This window comes from Equus caballus, chromosome 14, assembly GCF_041296265.1.
Source record: "Equus caballus isolate H_3958 breed thoroughbred chromosome 14, TB-T2T, whole genome shotgun sequence".
NCBI lineage: Eukaryota > Metazoa > Chordata > Mammalia > Perissodactyla > Equidae > Equus > Equus caballus.
The window spans coordinates 20,101,521-20,116,409 of record NC_091697.1 but is presented as its reverse complement, the minus strand read 5'-3'; the positions used below and the strand labels follow the sequence as shown (position 1 = coordinate 20,116,409).

General features: G+C 60.7%; 1 protein-coding gene and 1 long non-coding RNA gene across 2 annotated transcripts in view; one reads left to right on the top strand and one right to left on the bottom strand.

Moving 5' to 3' along the window:
- LOC138917435 (uncharacterized) overlaps positions 1–2,959 on the bottom strand; it is a 22,692-nt gene extending 19,733 nt beyond the window's left edge. Inside the window, exon 1 of the long non-coding RNA XR_011425419.1 lies at positions 2,684–2,959. This is a non-coding gene — a long non-coding RNA (uncharacterized lncRNA). The remainder of the gene's footprint in view (positions 1–2,683) is intronic.
- Positions 2,956–14,889, top strand: N4BP3 (NEDD4 binding protein 3). Its single transcript, XM_023617085.2, has 5 exons — positions 2,956–3,304; positions 8,464–8,817; positions 9,063–9,590; positions 9,949–10,203; positions 10,329–14,889. Exons 2-5 carry the CDS (start codon positions 8,497–8,499, stop codon positions 10,854–10,856), a joined length of 1,632 nt encoding a protein of 543 aa, XP_023472853.2. The 5' UTR covers positions 2,956–3,304; positions 8,464–8,496; the 3' UTR covers positions 10,857–14,889.

Sequence of the window (14,889 nt, the reverse complement as noted above, 5' to 3'; positions counted from 1 at the left end):
TGCAGCAGCTCACAAGAATGCCAAGTCTGGGGCTAGGCCGCCCAGATGTGGCCAAATGTGGGGAAGGGACAGAGGCCTGGCTCCTGCCAGCTTCTGACTGCCCCCTCTGCCGAGCCCACCTGCCTCTCTCAAGGGCTGAGAAAGGCAGACGGAGGCTAACGGCCAAAGGGACAGGGGTGAGGACACGACACGAGGCAGCCGCACTGGAGGAAGTACAGGTGAACAGAATGAGCTCTGGGCTAGGCAGCAAGAGACCCAGCTCCCAGGCCCAGCCCTGCCAGGAGCCAGCCCCAAAATGTGTTTGGCGGGGGACAGGTCATGTCCCTCCTCTGCATCTCAGGTCTTCTGTCAGAGGAGGCTGGACTGAGGGCACGCAAGGTTCAATGGATACTCTGTGGTTTATGCTCCAAGGTCTATGCCTGCAAAGGTGCACAGGAAAGCACAGGCTGTGCGGACGGGGAGGAGGAGGCACCTTCTGGAATGGAACTGAAGCAGCCTCTCCCCTGGGGCAACTCGTCCCCTCAGCCTTGCACTCCCAATCTGGGTGACCAGGACAACCTCCAAGGGCTCAGAGAAGCCAGATAGGAAGGAGCCTCTGCCAGGTCAGCAGCTCAACTTCTAGGGAGGGGTGGGGGTGGGGGTGCTGCTCTTAGCAGCCTAGAGCCCAGAGCCTTGCAGGAGGTGGGGGACAGGTAGCCTGGTCCAGGCTGGAGGGGCCGGGGACCTGAGCTTTGTTTCTCTGAATGGCAGCTCTGCTAGAGGCCTGGAGCTAGGCTGCTCTCTACTGCTCTCTGCAACCCCCAGAGCGGAGAAGGCCTTGGTGCGGGCAGGGGACACACTCCCTGCTGAGCTGCCAGGGTTGCACCAGGCTCTGATTTACAGCTGCCCTTTTCAGGTGAGCAGCCACTTCCTAGGTATTCCATTCAGCCAGGATGTGCCCTCCCCCACCCCATCCCCACCCTGTCTCTGAAATCTCTGGGCTCCAGGTTGTCTTCTGATTTCTGTCCCTCCTGCTGGGACGTTCCAACATACTGAACTCCCTTCCCCTCGCACCTCCCTCTGGCAGCCTGGGGCAGGGAAGAACACTGGACTGAGGGCCCGGAGACCTTGGATAAGTCACTGTGTTTGTAACAGCAGAAAGGGGAGGAGCAGAAGCTGAGTTTCACCACAGCTTGTCTCTGACCCCCTCCTCCTCCTCAAGTAATTTCTTGCCAAGACAAGTCAATTCCTCTTTCAAACCATCTCATGAACGTCCCCCATCTCTTCCTGTCCCCACTGCCCCTGCCCTCTGGGGCCCCGTTTCTGTTCCCCGAGACTCCTAAAATCTGGCCTCCCTGCCTTGACCACCTCACGGGGCGTGTGGACATGCCCCAAAGTCCAGCTTGGTCCTCACACTCCCCTCTCTCAACACCAGTGTGCCACCTGTGCCCCATCTCTCTCACTGACCTTTCCCGCCCCGGCTCCCTGCTCAGGAGGAAGCCTGCCTTCCCCTGAATGAGCACTGCCCTCTCTAGCCAGAGGCCCACTCCACATGAGCACCCTCCTCCAAGGAAACGCTTCTGTCCTTCAAGCACCATCTCCAAAGCCACTTCCCCAGTGAGGCCTTTCCTCAGGTCCCCGAAAAGGTACAGCGTGTCCTTGCTCTGAGCCGTTATCAGTAACCCTACCAGACTGGGGCTCCTCAAGGGCTGACATGCACAGGAGTCATTAATGAGTTTTCTTCAACAAAGAAGTCCTCTGAAGTCTGGTACTTCCACTGTTAGGATGTCGGTAAGGACAGCAGAGAAGACAGGGGTTGCAAACTGGTGACCCGTGGGCCAAATCTGATCCCCGAGTGACACGATGTCTTTCTATTAATTGAGGTAAAATTCACATGATGTAAAATTAATCATTTTAAAGTGTACAACTCAATGGCAGTACGTTCACAAAATGTGCAACCACCACCTGTATCTGAGTCCAAAACGTCTTCCTCATCCCAAAAGGAAACCCCATGCCCATTAAGCTGTCACTCCTCATTTCTCGCTCCCCACAGCTTCTGGCACTAACCTACTTTCTGTCTGTGTGGATTTACCTACTTCGCATAAGTGGAATCATACCACATGTGGCCTTTTGTGACTGGTTTCTTTCACAGCATAATTTTTGGAAAGTTCTTCCACGTTGTAGCATGTATCAGAACCTCATTCTTTTTCATGGCTGAATAATATTCCATCGTATGGACATACCACAATGTGTTTATCCATTCATCAGTTGCTGGACAATTGGGACTGTATCCATCTTTTGGTTATTGTGAATAGTCCTGTTATGAACATTCGTGTGCAAGTACTTGTTTGAGTTGCTGTTTTCAGTTCTTTTGGGTCCATAGATAGGAGTGGAATTGCTGGGTCATATGGTAACTCTATGTTTAACTTTTTGAGGAAGATGCGGTGTTTTAATATTTTGAATTCGAATGTCTTTAGGTCCATCTGTCTGTCTCCATCTCTTCTATTGTCTTACACCTCGCCCTCTGACTCATATGATTTATCTGGCCCCTAAAGGCATCTGAATTTGCTGCCCCCTCCAAGGCTTTGGCGGCAAAAAAAAAACTTAGCACCCAATTCAGTTGCTAAGAGCCGGAGACCCTGGGTAAATCTCTCCACCTCTCAGAGTACTATTCCGCTCAGCCTCAGAAGGAGATCATGCTTACCTAAGAGGAGGCGGCGAGGATCAGGGAGGCGACGGGCAGAACGTTTCTCCTCCGAAGCTGCCTCGCTGTGGACACGGAGAGGGGCGGGCGAGGCCAGGAGGAGGCGGAGGAGAGACAGCGGGCGGGCCGGGCGCCCTGCGGGGGTGCCGGCAGCGGTCGGGGCTGCAGACCCGCCGGGTCCGAGCCGGCGCGCACCGGGCTCGCGGCGCAGAGCGCAGCCGGCAGGGGGCCCGGGCGCCACGGCCGCGCGGCGCCACGGTGGGGGCCGGGCCGGGCGGCGCCGCGAGCCCGGGCGGCGCTCAGGTTGGCCCGCGGTGGGCGGGGGTTGCCCCCCGTCCCGCCCCCCACATCCGGGGGCCCGGGCCCGGCTCTGGGCTGGCCGCGCGCCGGTGAGTCAGGCCGGGTTTTCCCTCCGCCTTTAGGGCAGGCGAGCGAGCGCCGCCGAGCGCGTCCCTCCCTCGCCAATCCGGCTCCGGCGCCCGCCCGCGTTTTCCCGGCGCCCGCCGCACGGCCGCTCCGGCCCGGCTCGCAGTCTCGGCCGGAGCCGGCGCCTTGGAGGGAGGGTTCAAGTCCGCGCGAGGGAACTGCCGCGCGCGAGCGGTGCGGAGCGGCGCCAGCATGGTAAGCGGGGCGCGCCAGGGCCCGGCGCCGGGGCGCGGGGCTGGACTCGGGGGGTGGGGCCGGCCGCCGAGGTCTCGCTTTCCCGGCGACCTTGGCCAAGCCGCAGCCCTCGCCGGCCGCGGTTCCCGTCTGAGGAGTGGGCCGGGGTGGCAGGGTGCGGTGTGCGCCTAGGTGCCCTCTGCTTCCAGACACCGAAGCACTGAGGCGCGGGAGCAGGGACCGACCGCGATCAGGGACGCTCGGCTGGAGGGCAGGCGGCAGGTTACGCTGCTCTCCGCCACCCCTGCAGACGCGCTTTCCTTGGAGCCGCGCCCCGGACCCCTGCGCCGCCGCTGGGGTGGAGCAGACTCCCTTAGCGCGGGAGTCCGACCTCGGCCTCCGCCCCCTCAGCCAGGCGCTCGGGGCAAATCCTCAGGGAGGGGCCAGGAAGAGAGGCCCTCTCCAGTCCCCCAGGTAGCTCGAGCACCTCTCGCAGTTCTGGGGAGCCCCCGCCTCCCCCACAGCCTTCCCGGGGAAAATTACATGGGGTTGCCAGCCTCTTCTGCCCCTTCACCTTCCCTCCCCTGTCCTCCAGGATACCCCTTTCCTCCTCCAACTCGCTGCCCTGTGCAGGTGGCAGCTGCCGATCTGCTGCGAGGGGCCCCGATCTGTGCCTCAGGGACGCGCCCAGGTCTTGGCGGCCGCAGCACCGTCCCCGTCTGGCCACAACCTTTGGCCAAAGTGAGGGCCAGCCTGGGGCCAGAGCGAAATGGGGGCCTTGGCTATGTCTGGAAAGAGGACTGGGAGCCGTCGTCTCCCACCCGGCACCTCCCGCCCAAGATTGGGGCTCTCCTCCCTTGGACGAGCGGCTCAGCCTGACTGTCCCGCGGCTTGGCTGCCGGTGCCCTCTCCTTGCCCAGCCTGGGCAGGGAGCAGAGGCCGGAGGCCACCCTGGGCCAGTGATCAGCCGTCTCCCCGGGCCCTCCAGGGCAGGGCTCCTCTGCCGGCCGGCCGGCTGCGTGTGGGTGTGTATGTGCGAGACTGAATGAAGGCGCCCAGCCGGCTCCCACCACCTCCGCCACCGCCTCTGGAGCCCTCTAGAGCCAGCGGCTTCCTGGGCGCAGAGTCCTCTGCAGCGGGGTTTCCACTACTTCTTCCTGACCCGAGGGTAGGCAGGAGGGATTCCAGGCTCAGGGGACTGGGATCCAAACCAGCCTGATTGCAGACCGCCTTGGGAGAAGCAGGTGTGGGGGCTGGGCATACATATATATGCAGCAGTGTGTGCCCATGGAGGGCAGCTGGTCACCCCTGGCTGGGACAGCCTGATAGAGTAGAAGGGGCCTTGCCCAGGGAGTTGGTTGCTTGTCATGGTGGGATCATGGGCAGCTTGCTTCTTTATGGGCCTCAGTTTTCCTGTCTGTAAAATGGAGTGAGGGTAACTCCCCACGAGGCTGTTATGAACATGAAATGAGATGATGCAGTGAAAGGGCTAAGGAAACTGTAGAGTGCGGTGCAACTGTAAGTGACTGCGTAGTGATCCTAAGAATCCTTCCTGCAGGGCTGTGACGCTTTGCTCTGCCTCTTCAAGCGTAGTTGCAGTGGGGCTAGGATATGCTAGCTCTTCCTGTCCCCTCCCTGGGCCCCCTCACACTGCCTTCTCTTTTGGAGCTGGGACATTCCAGTCCCATTCCTCAGGGGCAGCTGCAGACACGCTCTCAGCAAAGCTGATCCCCTGGCAGGTGCTGGGACCCTCCCCTGGGGCCAGGGCTCAGGAGGGGCTGACCACAGCTAAGGCCGGCCTGGGAGCTTCCTGCCCACACGCTCTAGGATGTCCCCCCAGAGGAGATACAATGTGAGGTCAGGGCAGGCTTCTAAACCTGGGGAGCTTATGCAACTGAACATGACCTTAGGCACATTATTTCACCTCCTGGGCCTCAGTGGTTTCCTCTTGTCAAGTGGGGGATGACAATACCCCTTCCTGCACATTATGTGAGGGTGTGGAAGGCCCAGCCGCAGGCTGACCCAACAAGATACCCACTAATAGATGCTGGGGTGCCTCCTGCATGTCCTCTCTTTCTCTGCTTCATGCCAGGGCAGTACCCTAACCACTTTCTGTCTCCACCAAGGGTTGGTCCAAAAGAGATGCACCTCTGTGTCCAGGGCTTTCAGTGCTGCTGCCTCGTCTTGGGGCCAGGAGGTGGAAGCAGGAGTAAAGGGGCCCTGTTGGGGCCTGCAGGGACCTGAGCCAAAGGCAGCTGTGTGGCCAGGCCCAAACCTGGCCAGCAGGAGGGTGGGGGATTCAGCTCTGAGCCCCAGGGTAGTCTCTGAGCTCTGGGCAGGGAAGCCCAGCGTGCGGGGCTGGTCAGGTGTTTTGCTCTGGCAGTCCCAATGGGGCTGCAAGGCACTTGCTGTCTCTTCCCCCTGCCCCCATCAAATCCTTCCTAGCCCAGCCTGCACAGCTGCCCTGGCCTAACCAGGCCAGTCCCTGGGCATCCAAGCAACGGGAAGGAATGTGTGTTTGGGGGGAGGTGGATGGACCTCTTAGGAACAGGGACTGTCCCCAGACTGAGACCTGGGCAGCGGGGAGCCTCCTGAAAGCCAGGGGCCTCGCCCCACTGAGGGAGCTGATAATAGAGCCAGAGAAGTCACCTAGAAGGGGTGGAGGGTGGAGGGTAGAGGGAGGGGGCCTTAAGGAAAGACAAAGGGAAGGGGCTGTCTGTGCCTCTTCATCCAGCTCCATAGCTGTTTCTGATTGCTCAGGTCACTGTGGAGAGAAGCTGGTCCCATGCCCCCCTCACCACCGACACACACACACACCCCTGCTTCTAGCCCGGGGGCGGGGGAGGACACCTGGGTCTTTGTGCAGGAGTGTTCTCATGTTATGGATGTATATCTCGGAGGGTGCTCCGTGCTGTGTGGGTGACCTTGAGCGTGACTGTGTCTGCTGTTGGATGTGACTGTCCGCGCTATGTCCTCTAACATAGGGGCCTCTGTGCTGCTGGTGGCGCTGACTGGACTGCGGTATGTGTGTGGTGTACACACTGTTGTGGCCCATGGCTGCCTCTCCCCTGGACCTGAGGCCCTTCGTGGGTAACAAGGGTGTCGTTTATTGCTCCCTGAGACAGGAAGTGACGATCTGCCTGGGGGAAGGTGAGGTGGTGTGTGTTTGGGATGAAGTGGGCGTATTTGGCACCACTGCCGCCATCTCCGCCCCCATGCTCTCACTGGGCTTACAGTCCACAAGACCTTTTACCTCTGTTGTCTCTGTGTCTGTCACAGCAGCCTATAAGGAAGGCAGTGCAAGCAGTCTTTCCTGCTACAGAGATGGGGAAACTGAGGCATGGCGAACAGAGGTGCCCGCAGAGAGATAGTGTGAGGGCGAGGCTGGAGACCAGGCTCTCTGAGAAGCAGTGGCAGGGGTGCAGTGAGCTCTGACACTGGTGTCTGTGGCTGCGTGAGCTTGTCCTGGAGGGGGCTGTCAGGTTGGGAGGCAAGATGCTTCAGTCCCAGCTCTGGGCTAGGGGTGACTTCCTGGGTCCCCCTAGACATTTGACAGCCATGGTGCTGGGATGACAGCTGTGGTCCTCATTTTGACCAGCTCTGTGACCTTGGGCAAGCCACCTTTCAGAGCTGCAGGGCCCTTCCCTAAGAAAATGGACAGTAAGTGTGTCACAGGGCTCCTTGGGACCCCTGCACAGGGCCGTATCACTGTGGGTGCCCAGCACCTGTGATTCCTTACCTGAGTGAGTCCCCTGACCTTGTGTGGCCTGAGATACCCCAAAGGGGTTGAGCCTGCTGGGGGCTGGTAGCGGAGGGTTGGGAAGGTCCCTTTTGCCCAGGGTGGGGTCCCTTAGGCCACAGGGTGTAGGGGCAGGGCCGTGCCCTCCCTCCCTCCCACTCCCAGAGAGCTTTGTCTTCCATAAACACAAAACCTGGAAATGGTCGAGGAAGATGGAACCTCCTAACGACCATTGTTTGGGGTGGGAGTGGGTGTCCCGGAAGCGTATTTGGTAGAGGGGGGAACTTGCAGCTGCAGCGTGCCTGCTGCGTGTCTGTCCGGGTCAGGAGCATCTGCTCGGGGGTGAGAAGCAGAGAAGGTGGCATCGTTCATTCGGCAGGTCCTTTCTGAGCACCTGCTGTGTGCTAGATGCTGGGCTGGGCACTGGGGGCAGGCTCCGCCCCCATGGTGAGGTCCCAACACAGGTGGGAGATGGTCATAACCTCACTCAACCACTCACTGGTGGCGTTTTGCTGGTGGTGTTCGAGTGTCTGACCAGCTAAGCTCAGCTTTGGCCAGCCTGTGCTGACCCTGGCTGCTGGCCAGGCCCTGGACTGGGCACTTTGTCTTGTTATCTCAGCCATCCTCCCAGCATCCCTGAGTGATAAGAGTTATCATGACCATTGTCTAGATGAGGAAGCCAGGACCCAAACACTAATTGGCTCCGTGCCAGGTCAGGATTTGGGCCCCCCCCCCCCCCCCCCCCGCCGCCTGGTAGTGGGCTTTGGAGTGGCAGTGTCTGCAAGGGCTGGCAGGGGCTCTAACTGCCCCTTCCCTCTGCCTCCCACCACTGCCCTGACATGAACACCTGTTCCGGAAACCGTGGCCATTGTTCCCGCCATCCTTCCCTCCCTCGGGCCCTTCCTGTTTGTATCCCTCCCACTATAGGCCCCAACCCCACCCTTGCCAGGTGCTTCCCTTGGGGAACTCTGACCCTCTGCAGGAAGAGGCCTGAGCTGGGTTTTCTCCCTCCCAAGGGAAGGAGGAATGGACAGTCTGAGGCCCTGGGCCCTGGTTCCCTGTGCCCTTTGTGCACCCCGCAAATTGGGGGATAGGAGCCTGACAGAAGAGGGAGCAAGGTCAGGGTCACACAGAGCCTGAGGCCTCAGTTGGCCTAGTCCTGAAAGGGGCCCCTATCCTGCTGCTTCAGGGCCTGGCCCCCTGTGCTCCCCAATCACACTGGCCCCTAGTGGAGCTGGGGCACCAGGCAGGTGGCTTTGGGGCCTCTGCCCCTTTCTCTTGCCTGCCTAGGAATCCTGTCCTGGAGCCTCTCTGGACCCACATCTGCCTCCCCTGGGCGGGTCCGGTGGGGAGCTGACAGAGCAAGCACCTGGTTTTAGGGCATCAGGGCAGTTTGGCAGCACGTGCCCACCTACCCCTGATGGAGCCTCCCGATCCCCAGGAGCAGCTGCTGCCGGTGCCCTGTTGAAACTTCATGGCCACAGCCCCAGGCGCTGCTGGCATTGCCATGGGCAGCGTGGGCAGCCTGTTGGAACGGCAGGATTTCTCCCCCGAAGAGCTCCGGGCGGCACTCGCAGGGTCCCGCAGCTCCCGCCAGCCTGATGGGCTCCTTCGGAAAGGCTTGGGCCAGCGTGAGCTCCTCAGCTACCTGCATCTCCCCAAGAAGGACAGCAAGACTACCAAGCGGGCCCCTCGGAACGAGCCTGCCGACTATGCCACCCTCTACTACCGGGAGCATCCTCGAGCTGGTGACTTCAGCAAGACTTCACTGCCTGAGCGCGGTCGCTTCGATAAGGTGTGCCTCTGCCACACCCCTCCCTAGTGTGGGAGGGTGGGGATGGGGAGCGGGGCCTCCTCGGAAACCCTGATGCTGGATGGGGCCGGGACATGAAAGTCTGCTATGGGCTAGCCTGAGGCTTGGTCATTGCCTCCTGGGGACATGTACCCCATGTTTGCAAAGAAGATCCCCAGGGGCTGTGGGAGCATTGGAGGGTGGCACAGTTAGCCCGGAGCCTCACACCTGCCCTCTCTTCCTGGCAGTGCCGCATTCGCCCATCAGTGTTCAAGCCTGTGGCAGGCAGCGGGAAAGGCTTCCTGTCCATGCAGAGCCTGGCAGCCCACAAGGGCCAGAAGCTGTGGCGCAGCAATGGCAGCCTGCACACACTGGCCTGCCACCCGCCCCTGAGCCCGGGGCCCAGGACCAGCCAGGCGCAGGCTCGTGCCCAGCTGCTGCACGCCCTCAGCCTGGACGAGGGCGGCCCTGAGCCTGAGCCCAGCCTGTCCGACTCCTCCAGTGGGGGCAGCTTTGGCCGCAGTCCTGGCGCCGGCCCCGGCCCCTTCAGCTCCTCCCTGGGCCACATTAACCACCTCGGGGGCTCCCTGGACCGGGCCTCGCGGGGCCCCAAGGAGGCTGGGCCGCTGGCTATGCTGAGCTGCCTGCCAGAGCCACCGCCCCCCTATGAGTTCTCCTGCCCCACGGCCGAGGAGGTAGTAGCTGTGCTGCCGGATGCCTGTGAGGACCTCAAGAGGGGCCTCGGTGATGAGGATGGCTCCAACCCCTTCACGCAGGTGAGAGCAGCCTCTGCCCTGGGCTCCTGCTCTGTCCCTTGGCATTGGAGTACAGGGCAGACAGAGGGTCCCCAGCCAGCTCACCCGCGTGGCTCTGGGCACAAGAGAGTAAGGAAGAGGAAAATGATTCAGCTCCTCTATTCCCACCCCAGGTGGTGGGGATGTCATCTCCCTGGTGGTCCTTGCTGGGAGTTGTGTGGGAGGGCCACATGTTGGGGACACTTCACCTCTGGAGGCTATCACAGGTTAGGGCGCATATGTGGCTGGAGTGCTGGGCCCTAATGTTCGGCTGGTGTGTTGGAGTGGTGGGCCAGCTATGGGTATGTTGGCCCTGTCAGGCTCCTCTTCCCCTTGGCAGGTACTGGAGGAGCGCCAGCGGCTATGGCTGTCTGAGCTGAAGCGCCTGTACGTGGAACGGCTACACGAGGTGGCCCAGAAGGCCGAGCGCAGTGAGCGCAATCTCCAGCTACAGCTGTTTATGGCCCAGCAGGAGCAGCGGCGCCTGCGGAAGGAGCTACAGGCACAGCAGGGCCTGGCCTCTGAGCCCCGACCCCCAGGCACCCTCCCGGAGGCCGACCCCAGTGCCCGACCAGAGGAAGAAGCCCGGTGGGAGGTGAGAGACCAGGCAGTCAGAAACCCTCCCCTCCCTGTTGCTGGAGTCCCATCCTCTGCCTGTCCCTTAACTGGCTTCTTTACCCTGTTTGCTTGGCTCTTGCCCGTCCTGTATCCCCTCTCCAGGTGTGCCAGAAGACAGCGGAGATTAGCCTCCTGAAGCAGCAGCTACGGGAGGCCCAGGCGGAGCTGGCGCAGAAGCTGGCTGAGATCTTCAGCCTGAAGACGCAGCTTCGGGGCAGCCGGGCACAAGCCCAGGCCCAGGACGCAGAGCTGGCCCGGCTCCGGGAGACCGTGCGGAGCCTGCAGGAGCAGGGCCCCCGGGAGGAAGCCCCGGGCAGCTGTGAGACCGATGACTGCAAGAGCAGGGGGCTGCTGGGGGAGGCAGGAGGCAGCGAGGCCAGAGATGGCACTGAGCAGCTGCGGGCTGAGCTGCTGCAAGAGCGGCTCCGGGGCGAGGAGCAGGCGCTACACTTTGAGCGGGAGCGGCGGACGTGGCAGGAGGAGAAGGAGAGGGTACTGCGCTACCAGCGGGAGATCCAGGGGGGCTACCTGGACATGTACCGCCGCAACCAGGCGCTTGAACAGGAACTGCGGGCGCTGCGGGAGCCCCCCACACCCTGGAGTCCTCGGCTTGAGTCCTCCAAGATCTGAGGCCAGTGGAGCGAGCTGGCAGCAGAAGCACTGTCAGAAGACGGCTTGGACAAGCCCTCCCTGAGCTGGCCGGCTCCTTCCTTACATTGGTCTGGGGCAGAATCTGCTGAGGCCAGCCAGGGCTGGGGAGGCCCACCGAGAGGAGGGATCCAGTGGAGCTGTGGGCTGGAGAGGGTGCCAGCAGCAGGAGATGGGGCAAGCCCTCCTGGCAGAGGAGCACCCAGGCAGGGCCCAGCCCTGCTCCCTGGAGTAGGTGTGGCCCAGGGAAGGAGGTTGGGGAATGAAGAGCCCCATGATGCAGAAGGGCAGGCATGAAGGAGGCTGGGATGGGAGCATTGGCCTCCTCAGAATAAAACCATGTTTTCTATGAGGAGGCCTAGCCCCAGCCTGAGTCTAGAGGATCCTGGATGGTTGCGGTGTGACCTGGGCTGTAGCTCCTCCTGTGGTCACGGTCAGTGGGAAGGTGTGCCCGTGCCTGGGTGCACAGCTGCTGGGTGTGTGGCTGGTGAGTGAAGGAATCTTATTGCCCCAGCACCACACGCTTCCTTACCTGCCGTGTGGGCTGAAATTCCTTCAACACCAGTAGGATTTTTCAGAAGGAACAATGCCAGGGAACCTAGGAAAACAAAAAGGCAAGTCAACCAAGGCATAAAAGAAAACCTTCTCCTGGTGGAAAGTCTGGGCGCCAGTGCCCAGGCCCCTGCTGGATCTGGGGCTGGCCTGAGACCACTTCCGCCGCAGCACCCAAAGGCTGCCCTGCTCCTCCCAGAACTCAGCGCCATCTTCTGTCTGGCTGTGGTGTACCCTCCCTCCACAGGGGTCAGGGGGCCCTGGGGAGGCTCAGGAGACAAGGCAGAGAAAGCTGTGGGTCTCTTGGTAAAGAGCCTTTATCACTGCAAGGAATGTGGCCATTTCCTGTCCGCATGGAGGGCCGTGGCGTATTTTTAAGCAGGGGTGAGATGTGATCTGATCTGTATTCTGGAAAGCTCTGTCCTGGGAGGATGCAGCCTCCCATCTCTGGCCCTGCACTGGGCTCCCTGACCATTGCTCTCAGGCAAGGTTGATCCTCGGCCCCCTGAGACCCCTCCCACCCCTGGCATCTCAATCTGGCTTTGGTCTTTTCTCCCCTCCTGGGGGGTGGCCTAGAGCACAGACCCCATCTGGCCGTGCAAGTGGTCTCTCCCCACCCCTCATGGTGATGTGTCATTGTGCGACTGCAGCCACGTGTCGAGTGCTCTCTGTGTGCTAGGTGCTGTGTTGGGCCGTCAGGGCAGGGGGCCCAGGGTTGCATTAGATGTGCTTCCTGCCCCAGGGGCCAGCACACAGACTTCTCCCCTCCCAGCTCCTGCCCGATGGGGCAGCAGTGCCCTCTGATGAGTTCTCCGCAGAGACCCTCCATTTGTTCTCTAGCTGCACTCCTGCCCTGCAAGGTCACGCCTGGCAGTCCCTTCAGGCCCCAGCAGGTGGGTCCTGCTGGGGAGTGGAGTTGCTGTGCAGCGATATGGATGGGGCTCTGGAGTGTGAGTCCATGTGCCCTGCCTTTTTAGGGCAGAGAGTGGGGTGTGTGAGTTGTCTGCCGTGGGGATGGTGTGTTTGTGGCCCAGTAAGTTGCAGGTGTGTGTAGAGACGTGCTGTGGGTAGTGGGTGTGTCTGGGGGGGTGTATTTGGGGCTCCTGTGCTGGAGGCCAGAAGGGCTGCTTCCTGACCACTCCCTCTGCCCTGTTCCTTCCCACTAGCCCAAGCCCCTTTTAGCGCTGGTCAGGCTTGGGTGGAGCCTGTGGCCAGGACAGACCCCTGGGCCTAGCTGAGACTCACTTAGACCCACCCCTGAGGTCCTCTGCCTGAGGAGGGGAACGAGGAGCACCTGGCTTAGGCAGGCCTGTCCACCACAGGCCTTGGAACTCATTTCACAGACCCTCCAAACCAAGGTCTCTGGGCCAGTGACCCTCCAGAGGGGTCTCCCATAGCCAGGTGCTAGCCTGAAGCCTGGATCACTCCCTCCCCACAGCCTGGAGCTGGTGAGGCCGGGTATCCACGTGCCCCACAATGTCCAGGTTGGGTGCCCACATGCCCCATAATGGCTGGGGTCCGCCTTTTGGTGTACCGGCCCTGCAGAACAGCTCCCCACCCAGCAATTAGGGAGCTGGGCTGGCCAGTACAGCCAGTGGGGAGTGGGTAGGCGGTACCAAAACTTGGCAGCTGTGCCAGAAACCAAGGCCAGGCCCAAATGTAGGGGAGGGCTCAAGAGAGCCAAAGCTGGGGCCTCAGAGAGAACCGGATCCCTGTTAGCTCATCCTTGCTGGGCAAACCAGTTCCCGGTCCCCAAGCCGGCTGGGTGGCTCCAGGGCCAGCTGATCACAGGTGCCACTGTAGTGGCTACTACTTTAGGGCAGCCCCTCCCTCCTGCTCCTAGCAGGCCCCTCAGCTCCCCAGCTGCCCTCAGGCTCTCTCCCAGCCCACTAGGCCCAGGCAGCCAATTCACCAGAACTGTGGTGAGCTCTCCACACTTGGCTCTGCCCATGGTCCTTCCTGTTCTTAGCTCAGATAGTGTCACACCTTCCAGCAGCTCCCCAGGCTCCTTAGCCTATCACTTGCAGCCTCCGACAGGCTGGCCTCCAGGGTCACTGACAGTGGTGCCCTTTCTGACCCCAGCAGCTCCTTGCAGCCCTCTGGGCACTCGTCTTCCAGGCAGAGCCCCCTCACGGTGCTCAGATCTTGCCTCCTCAGGGAAGCCTTTCCAGAACTCACGACCTGCCTGGGCAATCCCCTCTCCCTGTGCCCACAGCCTTCATTGTCCCCCCATCGGCTCTGTGCTGCTGGAATTGTTAGTTTGCCTCTGTCTCCAGTGGGCTGTGGGCATTGCTGGGGCAGGGCCACATCTGTTTTCATCTCCAGACCCCATTCTGGCTTCAGCCCAGAAGGCCCTTGGGGGCTTGGAGTCAAGAGGGACCAGACCCTTCCCCTGACTGATGGGTGCGGTGGGGCCAGTGGGGAAGGCTCCAACTCTGAGTGTTCAATCACCATTTGGGCACCTGGTCAGACCCAGTCTGTGCCAAGCATGAGCCCTCCAGAGCCGGTCGCCATTCATTGCACGGTGATGTACTCTGTGCCTCTGTTAGGGTCAGGCCTAGTTCCAGGTGAGGAAGCCGAGGTGGCTAAGGCCCCTGCCCCCATGGCCCTTCCCCATGAGTGGGGGAGGAGACAATACACACGTCAACAGTAGTGACCAGGCCAGAAGAGCAAAAACAGACTTGGGGACAACAGGTGGGCTTCCATGGTGGCAAGCAAGTCACAGAGCATGGAGAAGGCAGAGGGAGCCTGTCTGGGGGCATGAGTGTCAATTTCTCTGAGACTGGGGGGCTGTAGGTATTAGGGAGCCTTTCTAACAGTGCAGGCCCCACAGTGAGATTCAGATTGCGTAACCTTCTGCCCTAGTGGGTGGGCGCTTAGCTTTCTATATTGGATTCAGAAAAGAAAAAGAATATGGTGTTTCTTGCAACCAAAACAAAAGTGAAGTGTGTCATGAGAGTTGAGGCCCAAGTGCCATGGGAGGTCAGGAGAGCTGGCTCACTTATCACTCCAGGTGATGGGTGCGAGGGCTACAAAGTTTGACCAAACTTTGGTCAGGCACTTCTGAGCTCTCTTTTTGACTATGCCTGACCTTGGGCTCCTGTGTCCTTCCTTGTTTAATCCAGTTCTAGCAAGAATCCTGCTAAGTTAGTTTAGCGAGAATCCTCCATCCTCCATATCAGATCACCCTCTATATCTAATCTGGTTCCTCAGCCTCCATCATCGCCCAGGTGGGGTCTGACCACTTGGCCATGAGAATCCTGTGAGGTCCATTTAGCCAGGATCCCCCCAGCCCCTGAGGTTTCCTTAGGAATTTGCCATCCGCTGACCCCCACCCTGCTCTTTGGCTGTAAATTCTGTTTTTCCTTGTCACGTGTGGTGTTGAGCTCTACTACAAAACCCCATTGAAGTAGCTGCGCCCCCACCCCCACCCCCAAATAAAGTCTTCTTACCACTCTAACAA

What these genes read in the sequence shown, in the direction of transcription:
- N4BP3 (XM_023617085.2), top strand. Translation starts at nt 8,497, where the DNA reads ATGGCCACAGCCCCAGGCGCTGCTGGCATTGCCATGGGCAGCGTGGGC. An exon ending in AGCGCGGTCGCTTCGATAAG is followed by an intron (nt 8,818 to 9,062) that starts GTGTGCCTCTGC and finishes TCTTCCTGGCAG; the next exon opens with TGCCGCATTCGCCCATCAGT. An exon ending in GCTCCAACCCCTTCACGCAG is followed by an intron (nt 9,591 to 9,948) that starts GTGAGAGCAGCC and finishes TCCCCTTGGCAG; the next exon opens with GTACTGGAGGAGCGCCAGCG.